Genomic DNA, 14,369 nt, shown 5'->3' with positions numbered 1-14,369 from the left:
TGCTTGACATTGCAAACCTGGCCAACTATTTGTGGCTGGTGAGTTCTTGGGTCTGAGAGAAGAATCTAATCTTGACACTTTACTAAACCTCTATAATTTCCAAGTGCATTGGAAATTTCCATCCTAAGTTTCTTTTTTTATTAGATGGTATTCCCTTTCTTGGTTTCCCCTCTGCAAATCCCCTATTTCATTCCCCCTCCTCCTGCTTCTATGAGAGTGCTCCCCCACGCACCTACCCACTCCCAACTCACTGCCATTGAATTGCCCTACACTGGGGCATAGAGCCTTCATAAGGTCAAGGGTCTCTCCTCTCATTAATGCCAGATAAGGCCATTCTCTGCTACATATGCAGCTGGAACAATGGGTCAGTCCATGTGTACTCTTTGGTTGATGGTTCAGTCCCTGGGAGCTCTAGGGGGTCTGGCTGGTTGATATTGTTGTTCTTCCTATGGATTGCAAGCCCCATTAGCTCCTTCAGTCCTTTCTCTAACTCCTACACTGACGTCCCAGTGCTCAGTCCAATGGTTGGCTGTGAGCATCTGCATCTGTATTGGTCAGGCTCTGGAAGAGCCTCTCAGGAGACAGCTATATCAGGCTCTTGTCAGCAAGTACTTCTTGGCATCCACTATAGTGTCTGGGTTTGATGATTTTATATGGGATGGATTCCCAGGTGGGGCAGTCTCTGGATATCCTTTCTTTCGGTCTCTGCTCCACACTTTGTCCCTGTATTTCCTCTATTCAGGAGAAATTGTGGGTTAAAAATTTGATGAGTGGGTGGCCCCATTTCCCCAACCAGGGGCCTTGCCTAGTCTCTGGATATGGTCTATATAGGCTCTCTCTCTCCTTTGTTGGGAATTTCAGGTAAGCTCATCCCCGTTGGGTCCTGGAAGCCTCTTGCTTTCATGGCATCTAGGACTTTTTGGTGGCTACCCCCAGTTCCCCATCCCCATTGCTACACACCTCTGTTCAAATTCCTGACCCTCTATATATCATTGCTATCTCTGTCTCCTCCCATACCTGATCCTGCCCCCCTTTCCCCTCCCCCTCCTCTTTTTCTCCCAAATCTCTCCTACCCTCTACCTCCTGTGAGTATTTTAAGAAAAGACTGAAGCCTCTACACTTTGGTCTTCTTGAGCTTCATATGGTCTGTAAATTATATCTTGGGTATTTCAAGCTTTTGGGCTAATATCCAGTTATCAGTGAGTGCATACCATGTGTGTTCTTTTGTGACTAGGTTACCTTACTTACAATGACATTTTTAAGTTCCATTCATTTGCCTAGGAATTTCATGAATCCATTGCTTTTAATAGCTGTGTAGTACTTCATTGTGTAAATGTACCACATTTTCTGCATCCATTCCTCTGTTGAAGGACATCTGGGTTCTTTCTTGCTTCTGGATATTATAAATAAAGCTTCACATCTCTTTCAGTCTTCACCAAAGAAGCCTCTTTTTTTGCAGCAGATGGTGACTATATTAGTCGGGGTTCTCTAGAGAAACAGACCTGATAGAATGAAATATATGAGAGATTTATTAGAGTGTCTTGGAAGCTATGGTCCAGCTAGTCCAACAATGACTGTCTACCAGTGAAAAGACCAGGAACCCAGCAGTTGTTCAGTCCATGAGGTTGGATGTATCAGCTTTGTCTTTAGTATAACTCAGAGTTCTAAAGAAGTAGGTTCTAATGCCAGTAAGGAAGTGAGCATGTCATAGAGAATGAGGATAAGCCAGGAAGAGAACTAGTTTCCTTCTTCCATGTCCTTTATATAGGCTGCCACCAGAAGGTGTGACCCAAATTTAAGGTGAATATTTCCTCAAAAGTTCTGGCTTAAGGTTGTGTCTCCCCTCTTCAAATGAGTCAATCAAGGAAAAAAAATCCCTCACAGGTGCTTAGATTTTAGTTAATTCCAGAAAGAGTCAAGTTGACAACAAAGCATAGCCATCACGGAGACTATCATAAAAATTCACAACTAGTCAAAGTACAGAGAATGACTGACTCTGGGTTGCCCATCTCCAGTTGATATATCCACACGGCAACCCCTGTACCTATACCTGTTCAGGTAATATCACAGAGAAGAGAGTAAAAAGAGTATAAGAACAAGAGAATCTGGATAACTGTTACAGGATAGTGTCTTGAATCTATGACAGGGCAGATGCTCCATCCATAAAATACTAATAATATATCTGCCTATACAAGGCCTTCACAACGTAGGTGGGGAACACCTCAAAAAGTCCTACCCCTAAAAGAATAGATACAGACAGGTCTTGACTGGTAAGAGAGGGAGACTCAGTCTTCCACAGGTATGAGCCCCTGATAGGTTACCCAAACTCAACTGCTCAACCCCAAACACATATACACATGATAAACACTAAATGGACTAAGTAACTTGTATTTATAGACACATCTGTATGTGTGTGTGTGTGTATGTATATGTATGTATATATGTATATGCAGTAATAATAGTTAAAGAAGAGATCATGACATTGAGAGGGAGTGGGAAGCATAGGGAGAATTAGAGGGAAAGAGTGGAGATGTAAATACAGTACTCAAGTCAAATTCTAAATTAATAAAATATATGTTAAAAATACCATCTACTACCACGATTTGAATTAACTGTATAGAAAGGAGGAATGACTGTAATTATGACTACCTCTCATATTAGGATATAGAACTAGAAAATATGTGCTCACAGAGAAAGAAATGGTGACAAAGGTGTGTTAAAATACATATCTTCTTCATAAGCAAATAATAGCTGTGGAGCAGAGACATTCATTTCTGTAGATTGAAGGTAGGGTTTTCTTCTCAGAATCCCATACTGTGAGCAAGTTAACCACTGGGTCTATGGTATGAAGGACAAATTATATCAGAGACCACAGTGGGTAAGGCATTTGTGGACTAAACCTGACCAACATCGTCTGCTGTGCTCATTTGTAGAGGTTACCATGTCTCCGAACTAGCACAACATTGTCAGTGGGAAGAGAATGAATTTCAAAGTCCTCTGACCAAGGTTAAAACTCCAGTGTTGTTTATTAGCAATCATTAGATAGATCTGTGAACTTCTTAACAAGTACAGAAAGCAACACCGCACAAATTTTCTGGGTCTCCCAGGTCTTCAGATACGAGTCAGCACTAGCATGAATCATTGAAAAGGATGTAGGTGTGAGCAAGATACTGATTTAGAGGGTCCAGGTCAGAAGCTGTAAGTCCATCTGTGACTGAAGCTCTGAGTAGCCACTGGGATAAGAAGCCAGCTAGACTCTGTTCCAATTCCATAGACCCTCCAGTTGGAGTACCTTTTGTTTGGCTTATTTCTTAGCCCAATTTTCTCTAGATAATCTTTCCTTAATAATTTCAGCCAGAATTTTGCTCTTGGATAGCACCAATGCAAATTGCTAGGAGTGCCTCAGCTCAATATCACATGAACCAGTTTCCAAAAGGGGGGGGGGCAGATATTTACTGTTTTCCCATCCTGGAACCTAGAAATCCATACAACTTATAACTTTTGTAGCTGTTTGTGTTGAAGTATCTTTTGGGTCTGTGGAATCAGTTCTTTTTTAAAAACTCCAAGAGTGGCCTACAGACCTCAGCACAGGATCTTTTAATCTTAACACAGTTTCTATTATAATTTCCAGCATCCAGCATCTCTGAAGATATTCAAAATGTTTTAGAAATCTATAGTTTCCATTGCATATGGCATGTATAATTTTCTACTTACCACATACTTTTTCACCACCAGGAATATTTCAGTCCAGTAATGTATATAAAGTTCACACTCCTGATGTCATAGTTCCTACTTTCACTCAGGAGAAACTGATAGAAAACAGTAATCAGTAGATAAGGAAACATAAATGATGAGTAATGCTACATAGGTAATGAATGTAGTGTGTAGTGTGTTGGAGATGAAGGACAACAGGATGAGAAGAAAAGAAGGGAATATTAGACTGGGCTCTCAGTAGAAAAGAATATCACTAATCTAACTGCATCTGACTCAAAATCCCAAAGACCGTTACAAGACATAATTAAAGATTTCGAATGTATAAACTCAGAACATTTTCTATAAGGGAAAATCTGTAATGAACGTATGGATTCATAAATGTGTGCTTATGCATATATCATACATGTTAATTAACTTCTCTACTTCATTTCGTCCATTTCATTGACCCTCCCTTGTTCATTTAGACAAGTAAATAGCTTTTGCATGCTCTTTTATACTCTCCCCTAATACAGAATCCTACATAATTTGCTTCACAGCCATAACTCATTTGGGTATTTTCTAAGTTGAATTCTAACATATTACAATCCATACAGTCTCTCTCTCTCTCTCTCTCTTTCTCTCTCTCTCTCATTTGTTATTTTATTTATTTACATTTGAAATATTGTCCCCCTTCCCAGTTTCCCCTCCACAAAGCCCCCATCCCAGCCTCCCTCCTGTTTGCCTCTAGGAGGATGCTTTTCCACCCACCCACTCTCGCCTCACCCCTCTACCATCCCCCTTTCCTGGGGCATCAAGCCTCCACAGGACCAAGGGCCTGCCTTCCCACTGATGCCAAATAAAGTAATCCTCTGCTACATATGCAGTTGGAACCATGGATCCTGCCATGTATGCTCAAAGAGCCACTCAATTCTTTTCCAGGTGGATATGTTAGTTTCCTTTGCTGTGATCAAACGTCTGCCCAAGGCAACTTATAAAAGAGAGTTTATTTCATTTACAGTTGCAGAGGCAGAAGAGTCTGTCACAATGGAGAAACAGAAGTCATAGAGCCTATAACAGGATGCAAAGCGCTGACATCTTGAACTACAATGTTGCGGCATAGAGTAAAAACAGAGAATGGCTCAAGTCTTTAAGATCTCACAGCCAGCCTCCAATGGCACACTTCCTCCAATTAGCTCACAGTACCTCAGCCTTTCCAAATGAAGCTACCAACTGGACAGCAAGCATTCAAATGTCTGGGACTGTGCTGGCCATTTCATATGAAGCACCATAAAGCAATGCTAAAAATCATTTGGCAGTCTAAAAAGTGAGTATTCAAATCTGATGTTTTTTTTTTTTTTTAAATCTGATCAACAAAGCTATGAGAGGAAAAAAAATCAGTTTGTATCATAACATCTGCTTGCAGCTTCCTATGTGTGTCTCTTTATGTGCCTGTGCCCATGTCTGCTTCCCTTAAAGAGTGTGGGTAAGCAATTTTCCTGAATGACATACTTCCAGAGATTGCTAATCAAAGCATCCCTGGCTATGAGCTCAACGTCGCTCTATCCTTCTCATCATCTACACTCCATTTTTAATTTATCTTCTAGAGAACCCCATGGAAGACATGAGGGAAACATCTTGGCAGTAGCAAAATTTGGAGCGCAGAGAGAAAATGTACCTCTTCCTCCCAAGAGGGTAAGATTCAAACTGATGTTTCCCAGACAGTGAAGCGAATGTTTTATACTTCTTGGTTTAACTTTCCTAGAGTGTATTATAATGCCGTTTTTTAAAAACTTAAACGAGCTGCACATCCTAATGAGTCAAACCATGTTTAAAGGTCCTGATGAAAACAAACACAAACAAATCTACAGCAAACTTAAAACAAGCAAGTATAACTAACGAATCAAACTGTTTGTTTTATGTCTTTTTAATTAGTTTAAGTTTTAACCTAAAATTCATTCATTTAGTTACTAGAAAATGTTAAATATATTAAAATCAGATTTAGTATATAACTCCATTTTCACTGTTGCACAGGGAGTCTAAATATTGATTGGATATCTCTGATGAAACGTTAAAACTAAAACTGAGATTAATTATAAATCTAATGCACAGAGGATTTTAAAGACATTGTTCTAAAAGACATTGTAAAATATATGATCATAAGTATATGATCATAAAATATATAATCATAAATGGTTATTTATATTACTTATCAGTTAAAATGATATTTGAGATTAAGTTAAGTAAAAAAATATCATTATTTTACTTCATTTATTTTACCTTTAAAATGTAGCTATGAAAGAATTTAATTACATATATGGTTCACATAGTTTTACTGGGCAGCAATTTTTTACAGATCAGTACTCAGATATTAATAGGTATCACAATTTTCTGCAAGTTATTTTAAACCATTAAGAAGTTTGATCAAGAATAATGGAGGGTTACAAAGAATGATCTCTGAAAAAAAATCATAATTCTGAAGGAATCTGTAAGATGGAGGGGAAGCTAAAATTACTTGATTATAACATATACATGATAAATAAAGGCAACCAACAAATTGGCATAAAGTAACTGAAAACACATTACAAGGGTTTACTATCTATGACATAAAATAACTTTTTAATTAAGAAGAATCCAAAATCCCACAGAAAATAGACAATGATAAGAATACAAACCCATAAAATAACAGGCTATGAAAACATTCAATTTCATCCATACCTAGCAAAATGAATGAAATATAATTTCTTCCACCGAGTTGGCAAAACTTGAAAACCAAAACCAAAAGCTGTACACAATGGGATGCTGTTTATCCTTTTAAAAGAAGAAGAGCATTTCATTTGTAGCAACAAAACACAACATTACTTGCTAAAGAGGAATGTGACAGTGCTTTAAAAACGATGGATGCGTTTGCCCTTCAGCTCAGTAACCAGACTTTTCTTTGAATAGCTCAGAAAACTTGTGTGTGCCCAGGTATAAAGAATAGTGAAAAATGGGGTGAAATGTTAAAAAGAGGAAAATGGAGGTCAAAGAAAAGTACCCCGGTGTTATTTCTGAAATTTTCTGACTGCTATTCTGTTTTAGAAAGCTTAAGAGATGAGCATATAAGAAGCAATGTTTGTAATCTCTCTGAGTGTTTGCAACTCTCGAGGCTGATAGAAAAAAAAATTCAAAGTAAAACAGTATAGAAGAAAACACTCACATAATAAAGCTGCTCTATTGTCTTCTTTCTTTTACTCAAATTTTGGGGTGTCTTCCATAAATATAAAGAAATTATGCAATGTGTGATTGAAATAATTTTATAAAATTGCTTGCACCCTCCGGTTAGCAGAAATAGTCACTTTTTTTAAAAACCAATATGAAGTTCTTAAATGACAATATTTAAGACATATAACATCATACAAAGTGACTTATATAAAGTTTTCCCTATTTACTTTAAGTTGATTTTTTTTAATTAAAGAAATAGATTTAGTTTAAAGGTTAAAACTAAATCACTATTTCAAAGTCTTCTTTGAACGTAAATCCTTCCCACAGTTGTCCGAGCGAAGCCTAAGTGCCCATGTTGAATGGGGAAAACCATGAACCGTCAAAGCCTTGTTTTAATTCTACACTATTCACCAGTCTTTTTGAAATATAACTCTCAGGGCTGTCAATAACAAAATGCAGAGACACAGCATCACGCTAAAACAGACATGCAACTAGTCACAGAACCATCAGTTCAAGCCTGTCTTTTCCTGACTTTAACACTTCAGTATTTACGGTAGCATAATTCAGTCACCAACAGGTCAATTAGTAGACAAATGGGTAAGAAAAATATAGTATAGATACTCCCTAGAATACTAGAAACTCTACCATCACAGCAAAATGAATGGGCCTGGAGAGATTATGCTAAATGAATAAGTCAGATCCATTAAGATACTATTCTCCTTACTCACATGGGAATTTAACACAACTGATCACATGACTGCAGAGAACATAACAGTGGTTCCCAGACACTGCAGAGTGTAGCCAGGAAGGAAGGGAACAGACCAACTAGTTAGGTAGATATCAGGAGTAAGCTCTTGAGTCCTACTGAATAGGAACTAGGGTGACATCTACAATCAACAAATACTGTAGAGTCAAAAACAGCTAGAAAAGAATATATCTTACCACAAAGAGTCGATAAATGCTTATAAAAATCAGGATGTTGCACATCCCAATTGGACCAAAATACTATACCCATACATGTGTGTAATTATTGTGGATCAATTAGAAATATTGTTCTTGGTAAACACAGGGTCGTTCTTGTCAGGAGTAGCTAGATGCAGGGTGGGGGTGGGGAGAATAGTGCCTAGGCCAGATTGTTCTGAGGTGAGTCTCTCACTGTAGTGCTAACACAGCAGGATCCCCAGTAAGGAATGTGTTGAAAATGCAGATTCTCTGGTCTGCCTCTGGTGCTTCTGATCTGGGCCTGGGGTCTGCTGACCTCTAGTCTAACAGCCTTCAGATAATCTGAATGCACATAGAACCTTCATACCATGTTTTAAACTGTAGGACAATAATCATAGCACTGCAGGTGTTATATCTGGAAGGAGGGGAAAAGGAAATTCTGTATTATTAGTAGGGCAGGTATTTCCGGGCAGGGGACCTACTTCTAATGACAACTATAAGGGTCGAAAGTCAGATAGAAAAACAGGATGAAATCAGAATAGATGGCTCAGCACCCAGAGGGCTTGCTGAACACCCAGACCAGCTGGGTTTGTTCTCTGAGATCCACATGGGAGAAGAAAAGGAAAGCTGTCCTCCGGCCTCCACATGTGCACACAGCATCCCTGCCTTAAATAAAATAAACAGGTGACAATGTTTTTCCAGAGTGGGATAGATTTGAATGATGTCACTAAAACTTCACTGTGTTTAGCTGGAGGTGAGACTGGGAACTGATCAGGCTTCTCTTGGAGCAATGAATGACTGGCTCTTCCTCAGGCAGGAAATATAGTTAGGAATTCTATATATTCCCAGCCTATGGTCTATGGCTCTCATACACCGGGATTTTTCCAAGAAGATAAACTAAATTAAGGTACAGATACATTTAGCTTTTAAAGTGCGTATTGCTTCCTAAAAGCAGTATTTTTAGTTACTTGGTTTTATACTTTACAGATAATGTCTTCCATTCAATTTAATCTTTTAAAAGTGTAGTGAGTTGGCTGTAAAAATCTCCGGAGTTTTTTAGCTGACTTCCTGTCCTTACACACTCACTTTCTGTATGAACTTTGGAAGCCAATTTACCTGGAAAGCTTCAGGTTGGCAGTCCTATTAAGATCTAATTTATCCTCAAATTTGCAGAATAATCGAGGAAAACACAGTATTTTACTGGCTTTTCTTAGTAAAGAGAAATATTTTCTTTTATTTTTTTCTCTGTTTTCCTTTCTGCACAGAATTGAGCATTTTCATTTACAAAGGAAAAAAAAAACATTGATTTAGAAAAGAGTTTCTGCCTTGGTTGATTTTTCCATACACACGTACAAGTTACTTGCTAATATTTTAGATTCAAAATTTTATAATTGCATTTTCTTTCTCTTATCTAATTGCATAGGACAGTAACTCCAGAGCAGTAGCAGTGGCCAGACACCTCTTGTTTCATTCGTTTTCCCTGAATTTGCTTGAAATGGACATTTTACCAGCTTTCTGGTGAGAAAAGCTTTTCCGTCTAGTTTGTATAGTTAACATATCCTTCGTGCCTTTTAAATCTTCATTTGTTTAGACAGGAAACTAAAGTCTCCATCCATTCCTTCGAAAACTAAATAAATAAAATAAGAGAAAGAAAAAGAAAAAGGGATGGGGAGTGTTGTGACCCAGAGAGGACAGTAGACCTGTGGAATGAGGGGGTTGGCTAAACTGTAGCAAAAGCCAAACAACTCAGAAATTCCTTCCTGCTGGAGCCAAGCACCCTGCCATTCTATAGAGGAAAACTCAGCGAAGTGGGGAGGAGTCCGTCACCTCCCCACCCCCATCCCACTTTGGTGCCACCCTCATAGATGAACCCTGAGCCTGGGTGGCCAAGGACGCCAGAGAGGCTGCCGTTCGCTTGCCAGGGCACAGCACCTTTGGGCAGAACATAAAGCCCCTGCGGCAGCTCACCCGGGCTAGGACCATCGGCGCCCAGCTGCCCTGCAGCCGGCCGGATTTCGCCAGGGCTGAGGTCATGGCCAGGGCGGCTCTGGACCCTGCTCTCAGGACCACATCCCTGTTCTCCTGACTGCCCTGTATCCTCCGCATCGCTGCTGGGGTTCACTCCAGTCGCGCCCAGGTCTACCGATCTCTGTCCTAGAGAGCAGCTTGAGGCCACCGGCTTGGATGGACGCGCTGAGGCTGCCCCGGCGTCCAGGGGTCCTGCTTCCGAAGTTGATCCTGCTCTTTGTTTATGCAGGTCAGTGGCAGTGGGAACAGGGACAGAGGGTCCAGCCGGGGGCGTGGGGCCAACGCAGGAATGTAAAAGGGTAGCGATTCCCCTAGGAGGCAACACCAGACACCCCCATGCTCAAACACCATCTCTCCTTTAACATTACTAATTTGCTGGTTTGCTTTCTCTTTTGTTTGTAAAGCAACTCAAAAGCTCGCATTTAAGGGGATTTAACCCGACTAGTGTAAAAATGTAAAGACATATCCAGGATTTAAATGAACTTTGGTCGAGGGCCGCCAGAGACTCTTTAAAATACTTGAAACATAAAGGTGAAGTTATTCAAAATAAACGCATTAGTGACTGTTGCATTTTATCGTTGGCAACTCACGTCTGGAATAGTCCAGTTTCACCTCTTTTAGAAGTCAGTTACTTTAGACATGTCCCATATTTTATTTGTTTATTTATCTATTTTATTTTAGACGCTCCACAAAATCGGCTGAACAGCCGTATGCTCTGAGCTATACGGTCGCCAGGCAAATATGATTTCCCTTTTTAAATGTGATTAAGCACCTGTTTGTGAAAGGCCTTTCTTTTCCCTCCTTATAATTATTCGTAGTGGCAATTGCTGATAATTAATGAAGCAGAGTGCTTTCCTTGTTCTAAGCTTGATAGGGAGCCTTATGTGGCCTTTCAGGGCTTACTCGAGTATAAATTTAATTACATGTGCGCTCCTTGCATCCTCGTGTTCACAGACAGTGCAAGCTTAAAGCATCTTGTGTTTCTAACTTTCTAAGACAAAGAATCACAGGCTGACCTAGGCATAGATCGAGCTGTTCAGCTCCCCTCACTTGCCAAGACAAGACACTCCAACTGAAAGGAAGATGTCCTTCAGCCTCCCTCTGTACAGCAAAAGAATTGAATTTCATCATTGTATCAAGATAATCAAATCCATCACCCTGATCTGCCAGAAAGAAGTCCTTGCTGGTTGAAAATTTTAATCTATTAAGATTCAAACGAGGGCCTGGGATTGAGCACAGTTAGGCAAGTACTTACCTAATATAAACAAACAAAAAGACTTGGGTTCAATCCCCTGCACTGCATTAACCAGCTGTGAGAGGCCCAAGTGTGTAAGCCCAGCACTGGGGAGGCAGAAGCAGGAAAGTCAGAAGTTCCAGGTCAAGGTTCGCTGTATGGTTAGTTTAAGACCACACCCTACCCCACAGGAGACCCTGTCTTTAAAATATTTTAAAAAGCAAATTGGTATCTAAAAGTTATTATATTAAATATGATATAGGGGAAATGCTGCCTTTCTAATATAAAAATTAATAAAAGTAGAAAGAGTACTTCTTTCTTGATGACAATCTTTCCAATTCTAGTGATTGTAGCATGTCTGCTGTTTAGATTGTGCTCAGTGTTTCTATCGGAGGCACTAAGTATCCATGGTCCTCCTGGTCATTTTGAATCAACATCTCACTGCTAGTTTCTTGAAAACAATGATGATTCTCCCCACCACTTCAGCTTATCTGACATACACACACACACACACACACACACACACAGAGAGAGAGAGAGAGAGAGAGAGAGAGAGAGAGAGAGAGAGAGAGAAATAGCAAGAAGCAAATGATGCAGCGGGTGATGCTGCTGCCTTGACTCAGGATCTTCATGGGGCCACAGCTTCTTTGTTCTGGGTCTCTTCCTCATGGTAGGCTACAAGGCTGCTCTTGCCCCTTCCCCTTTCTCTTGTCTACACACACAGCTCTTCCAGTGTACAGGGAACCTCACCAATGGACCAATGGTTTCTAGAGGTAGTTTTTGCTTCCCCTAGGCTTCTATTTAATCAACTATAGAGTTGCAAGCCCAGCACTAGGGTGGCTTGCTGGCTCATGTGAGAAATGTTGAGTTCTCTGGTGAAAATTCCCCAACCTCCTGTTTCAGAGGCTGTTTTAAGGTTACCACCTTTATTTGATGCTGGAGCAGAGGTCATGCTCTGAGTTTTCGGTGGATGGTAAGGTGAGCGCATAGATCAGTTTAATGTGGGAAAGCATGCATCATGGCACAGGTACAATCTTGTACCATGTTATCAAAGAAGGGGGCCATATTGCTTTTCAAGAGAGTAAGCCCCTGTGGGAGATGTTTGTTATGTTCACCAAGAGAACCTCCCAGGTGAGCAAGGCTACTAGACCACAGAAGAGCTCAGTCAAATTCAGGTTATAACTTGTGAAATCTGAATGACGAAAGCAAGCAAGACCAAGACATTTAGAAACTAGGAAAGCCCTGGACCAAGAAAACTTTAGGGTATAGAATTCACATATGCTGCGTGGTAAAATGGGTAATCCCAACAATGGATAGTTCAGTTCGGTTGGAACTGAGACATGACTGGACACACGTGTGGTGGTTAAACGCCCGAACACTCTAATAAGTGAATTCTAATAAGTGATTTCACAACACAGAAAATCTCTAAGTGGATACATTGACCATGGCCTAGTTATATTGCACAAAACAAATGCAATACATTCATGTTCTGTTTGGTTCAGCAAAGTTAAGCAAATAGTAATTTCTTCTAGGCTTAATACATTGTTTTTTTGTTTGTTTGTTTGCTTGTTTCTTTTTGGTTTTGGTTTTTGGTTTTTAGGGTGTTTTGTTTTGTTTTGTTTTTTGAGTAACTTTTGGAAGGAGATCCAAATGAAGTTTTACATTATTGTACAGCTCCCACTGCAGGCTACAAAGAAAGGATTTGATCAAGGTTTTACCTTCAGGGTCTCAGCCCCTTCTTTTTCTTCCTCTCAGCTTCAGCTATAGCTGGCAGAAGCCGTTTCTAAGCAAGGGATTCAAGCCAGATAGAGCTATCCTGTGCTCCTGTACTCCACACTCCTGAAGGTGGGTGGGCAGGATGCTGGGGGAACCTTCCAGATCATACCTTTCATGAAAAAGTACTTGAAAACAGCCTGAACTCGTTTTCAGGGATATTAATTTAGATATTAGGAATAGTTTTTTTATTATTTTCCAAGGGCAACTAATGGAAACTGTTCCATTGTTTCACAAAGGAGAAACAGCCCAATATGTTATGCACTTTGATCTCCACCAGATTACTCTCATAATATGAGAAAAATTGACTATGATAGCACCGTTAGCGTGGGGGTCTGGTTGAAGGAAGGGTTTTTGATTGTGAGGACATTCGTCAATTCTGGGAAGCAGACAGCAGTGCTAGAAAAATACCATAAAAACAATGAACTGTGTGTAACGTGGATGTTTGCTGCAGGAATTACCCTGCTTCGTGGCTAGAAACGTTGGGGCTTGGTTTCCTGTAAAGCTGGCTCTCAGTGTTTTGATAACACGGTGTCCTCATGTCAGTAGTAACAGTAAGGAGTGCAATGGGGCAGTTGAATCATTCAGTTCCTGGGAAGCTTAATTGGAAGTCAGGGCTCCCAGCCAGCACCAGGAGTAATGGGGTCTTCACTTCATGATCTCAGTAGCTATTAAGAACAAAACAGCAGCATAGCCCTGCTAAGCTCTGCAGAGAGCTGACTTGTCTAGATACCTGAATCGATTGAACAACAATAAAACAAAACAAAAAAATCAAGCTGGAGAAATTCACTAAGGACACTGACAGATTAGGAAGTCTAAACAATTTCGATGCCCTAACTGGAAGAGGTGCCATATACCTCAATGGGCAGAGGGTAAAGTTAAGAGATCTGGGGTTAAAGGACATCTTCAGCATTCAGGTAGCCAGTCCAGCCTGGGCTACACCAACCAGACAAACAAATAGTGGTGTATTTTCTTGAAAATACTGTTGTTGATGTTGTAGCTTCTTTCTTGGAGCTATATGATCAATCACGTTTCGTGTGTGGATTTAAGTGGAATAACAAAAATAATTTCCCTCTTCAGTCAAGTGGAAACTTTTAAAGTTCATTTTGTTTATCTGTGATACAGAAATAAGATGAAGAGGAAGAAAATATGACCTTTCTCACTTGTTCCACGAGAACCACATTAATTAACAAAGTCAGATGGCCTCTGCTCTATTTGGATCATGTCTTAGGAAGACCTGGTTTATAAGCTCCCGAAGGTTTGCTTTAAAAAAAAAAAAGCAATAAAATAACATGTGTCCATAAACATAATATCTTGTACTTTCAATATCTTATCTTTGTTAGGAATAAAAACTATATATAAATTATAGCATACAATCCCCATTACTTTCAGGAGTTGAGCTGGAAGTGGCTCATTTTGAAATTCTCGGGGACAGAATGTATATTGTGGGAGCAGAATGCTTTTTAAATATGTACCTGAAACACATACACTATAGTTT

At 39.9% G+C, this 14,369-nt stretch overlaps 1 protein-coding gene across 1 annotated transcript in view; it reads left to right on the top strand.

Moving 5' to 3' along the window:
- The first annotated feature begins 9,635 nt into the window (after positions 1–9,635).
- Positions 9,636–14,369, top strand: part of Cyyr1 (cysteine and tyrosine rich 1) — a 92,238-nt gene continuing 87,504 nt past the window's right edge. Inside the window, exon 1 of the mRNA XM_021185389.2 lies at positions 9,636–10,093. Within this exon, the coding sequence (XP_021041048.1) occupies positions 10,021–10,093 (73 nt within the window). The 5' untranslated portion in view covers positions 9,636–10,020. The remainder of the gene's footprint in view (positions 10,094–14,369) is intronic.

Source organism: Mus caroli, chromosome 16 (assembly GCF_900094665.2).
Source record: "Mus caroli chromosome 16, CAROLI_EIJ_v1.1, whole genome shotgun sequence".
Taxonomy (NCBI): Eukaryota; Metazoa; Chordata; class Mammalia; order Rodentia; family Muridae; genus Mus; species Mus caroli.
This window is presented reverse-complemented; position numbering and strand designations above follow the sequence as displayed.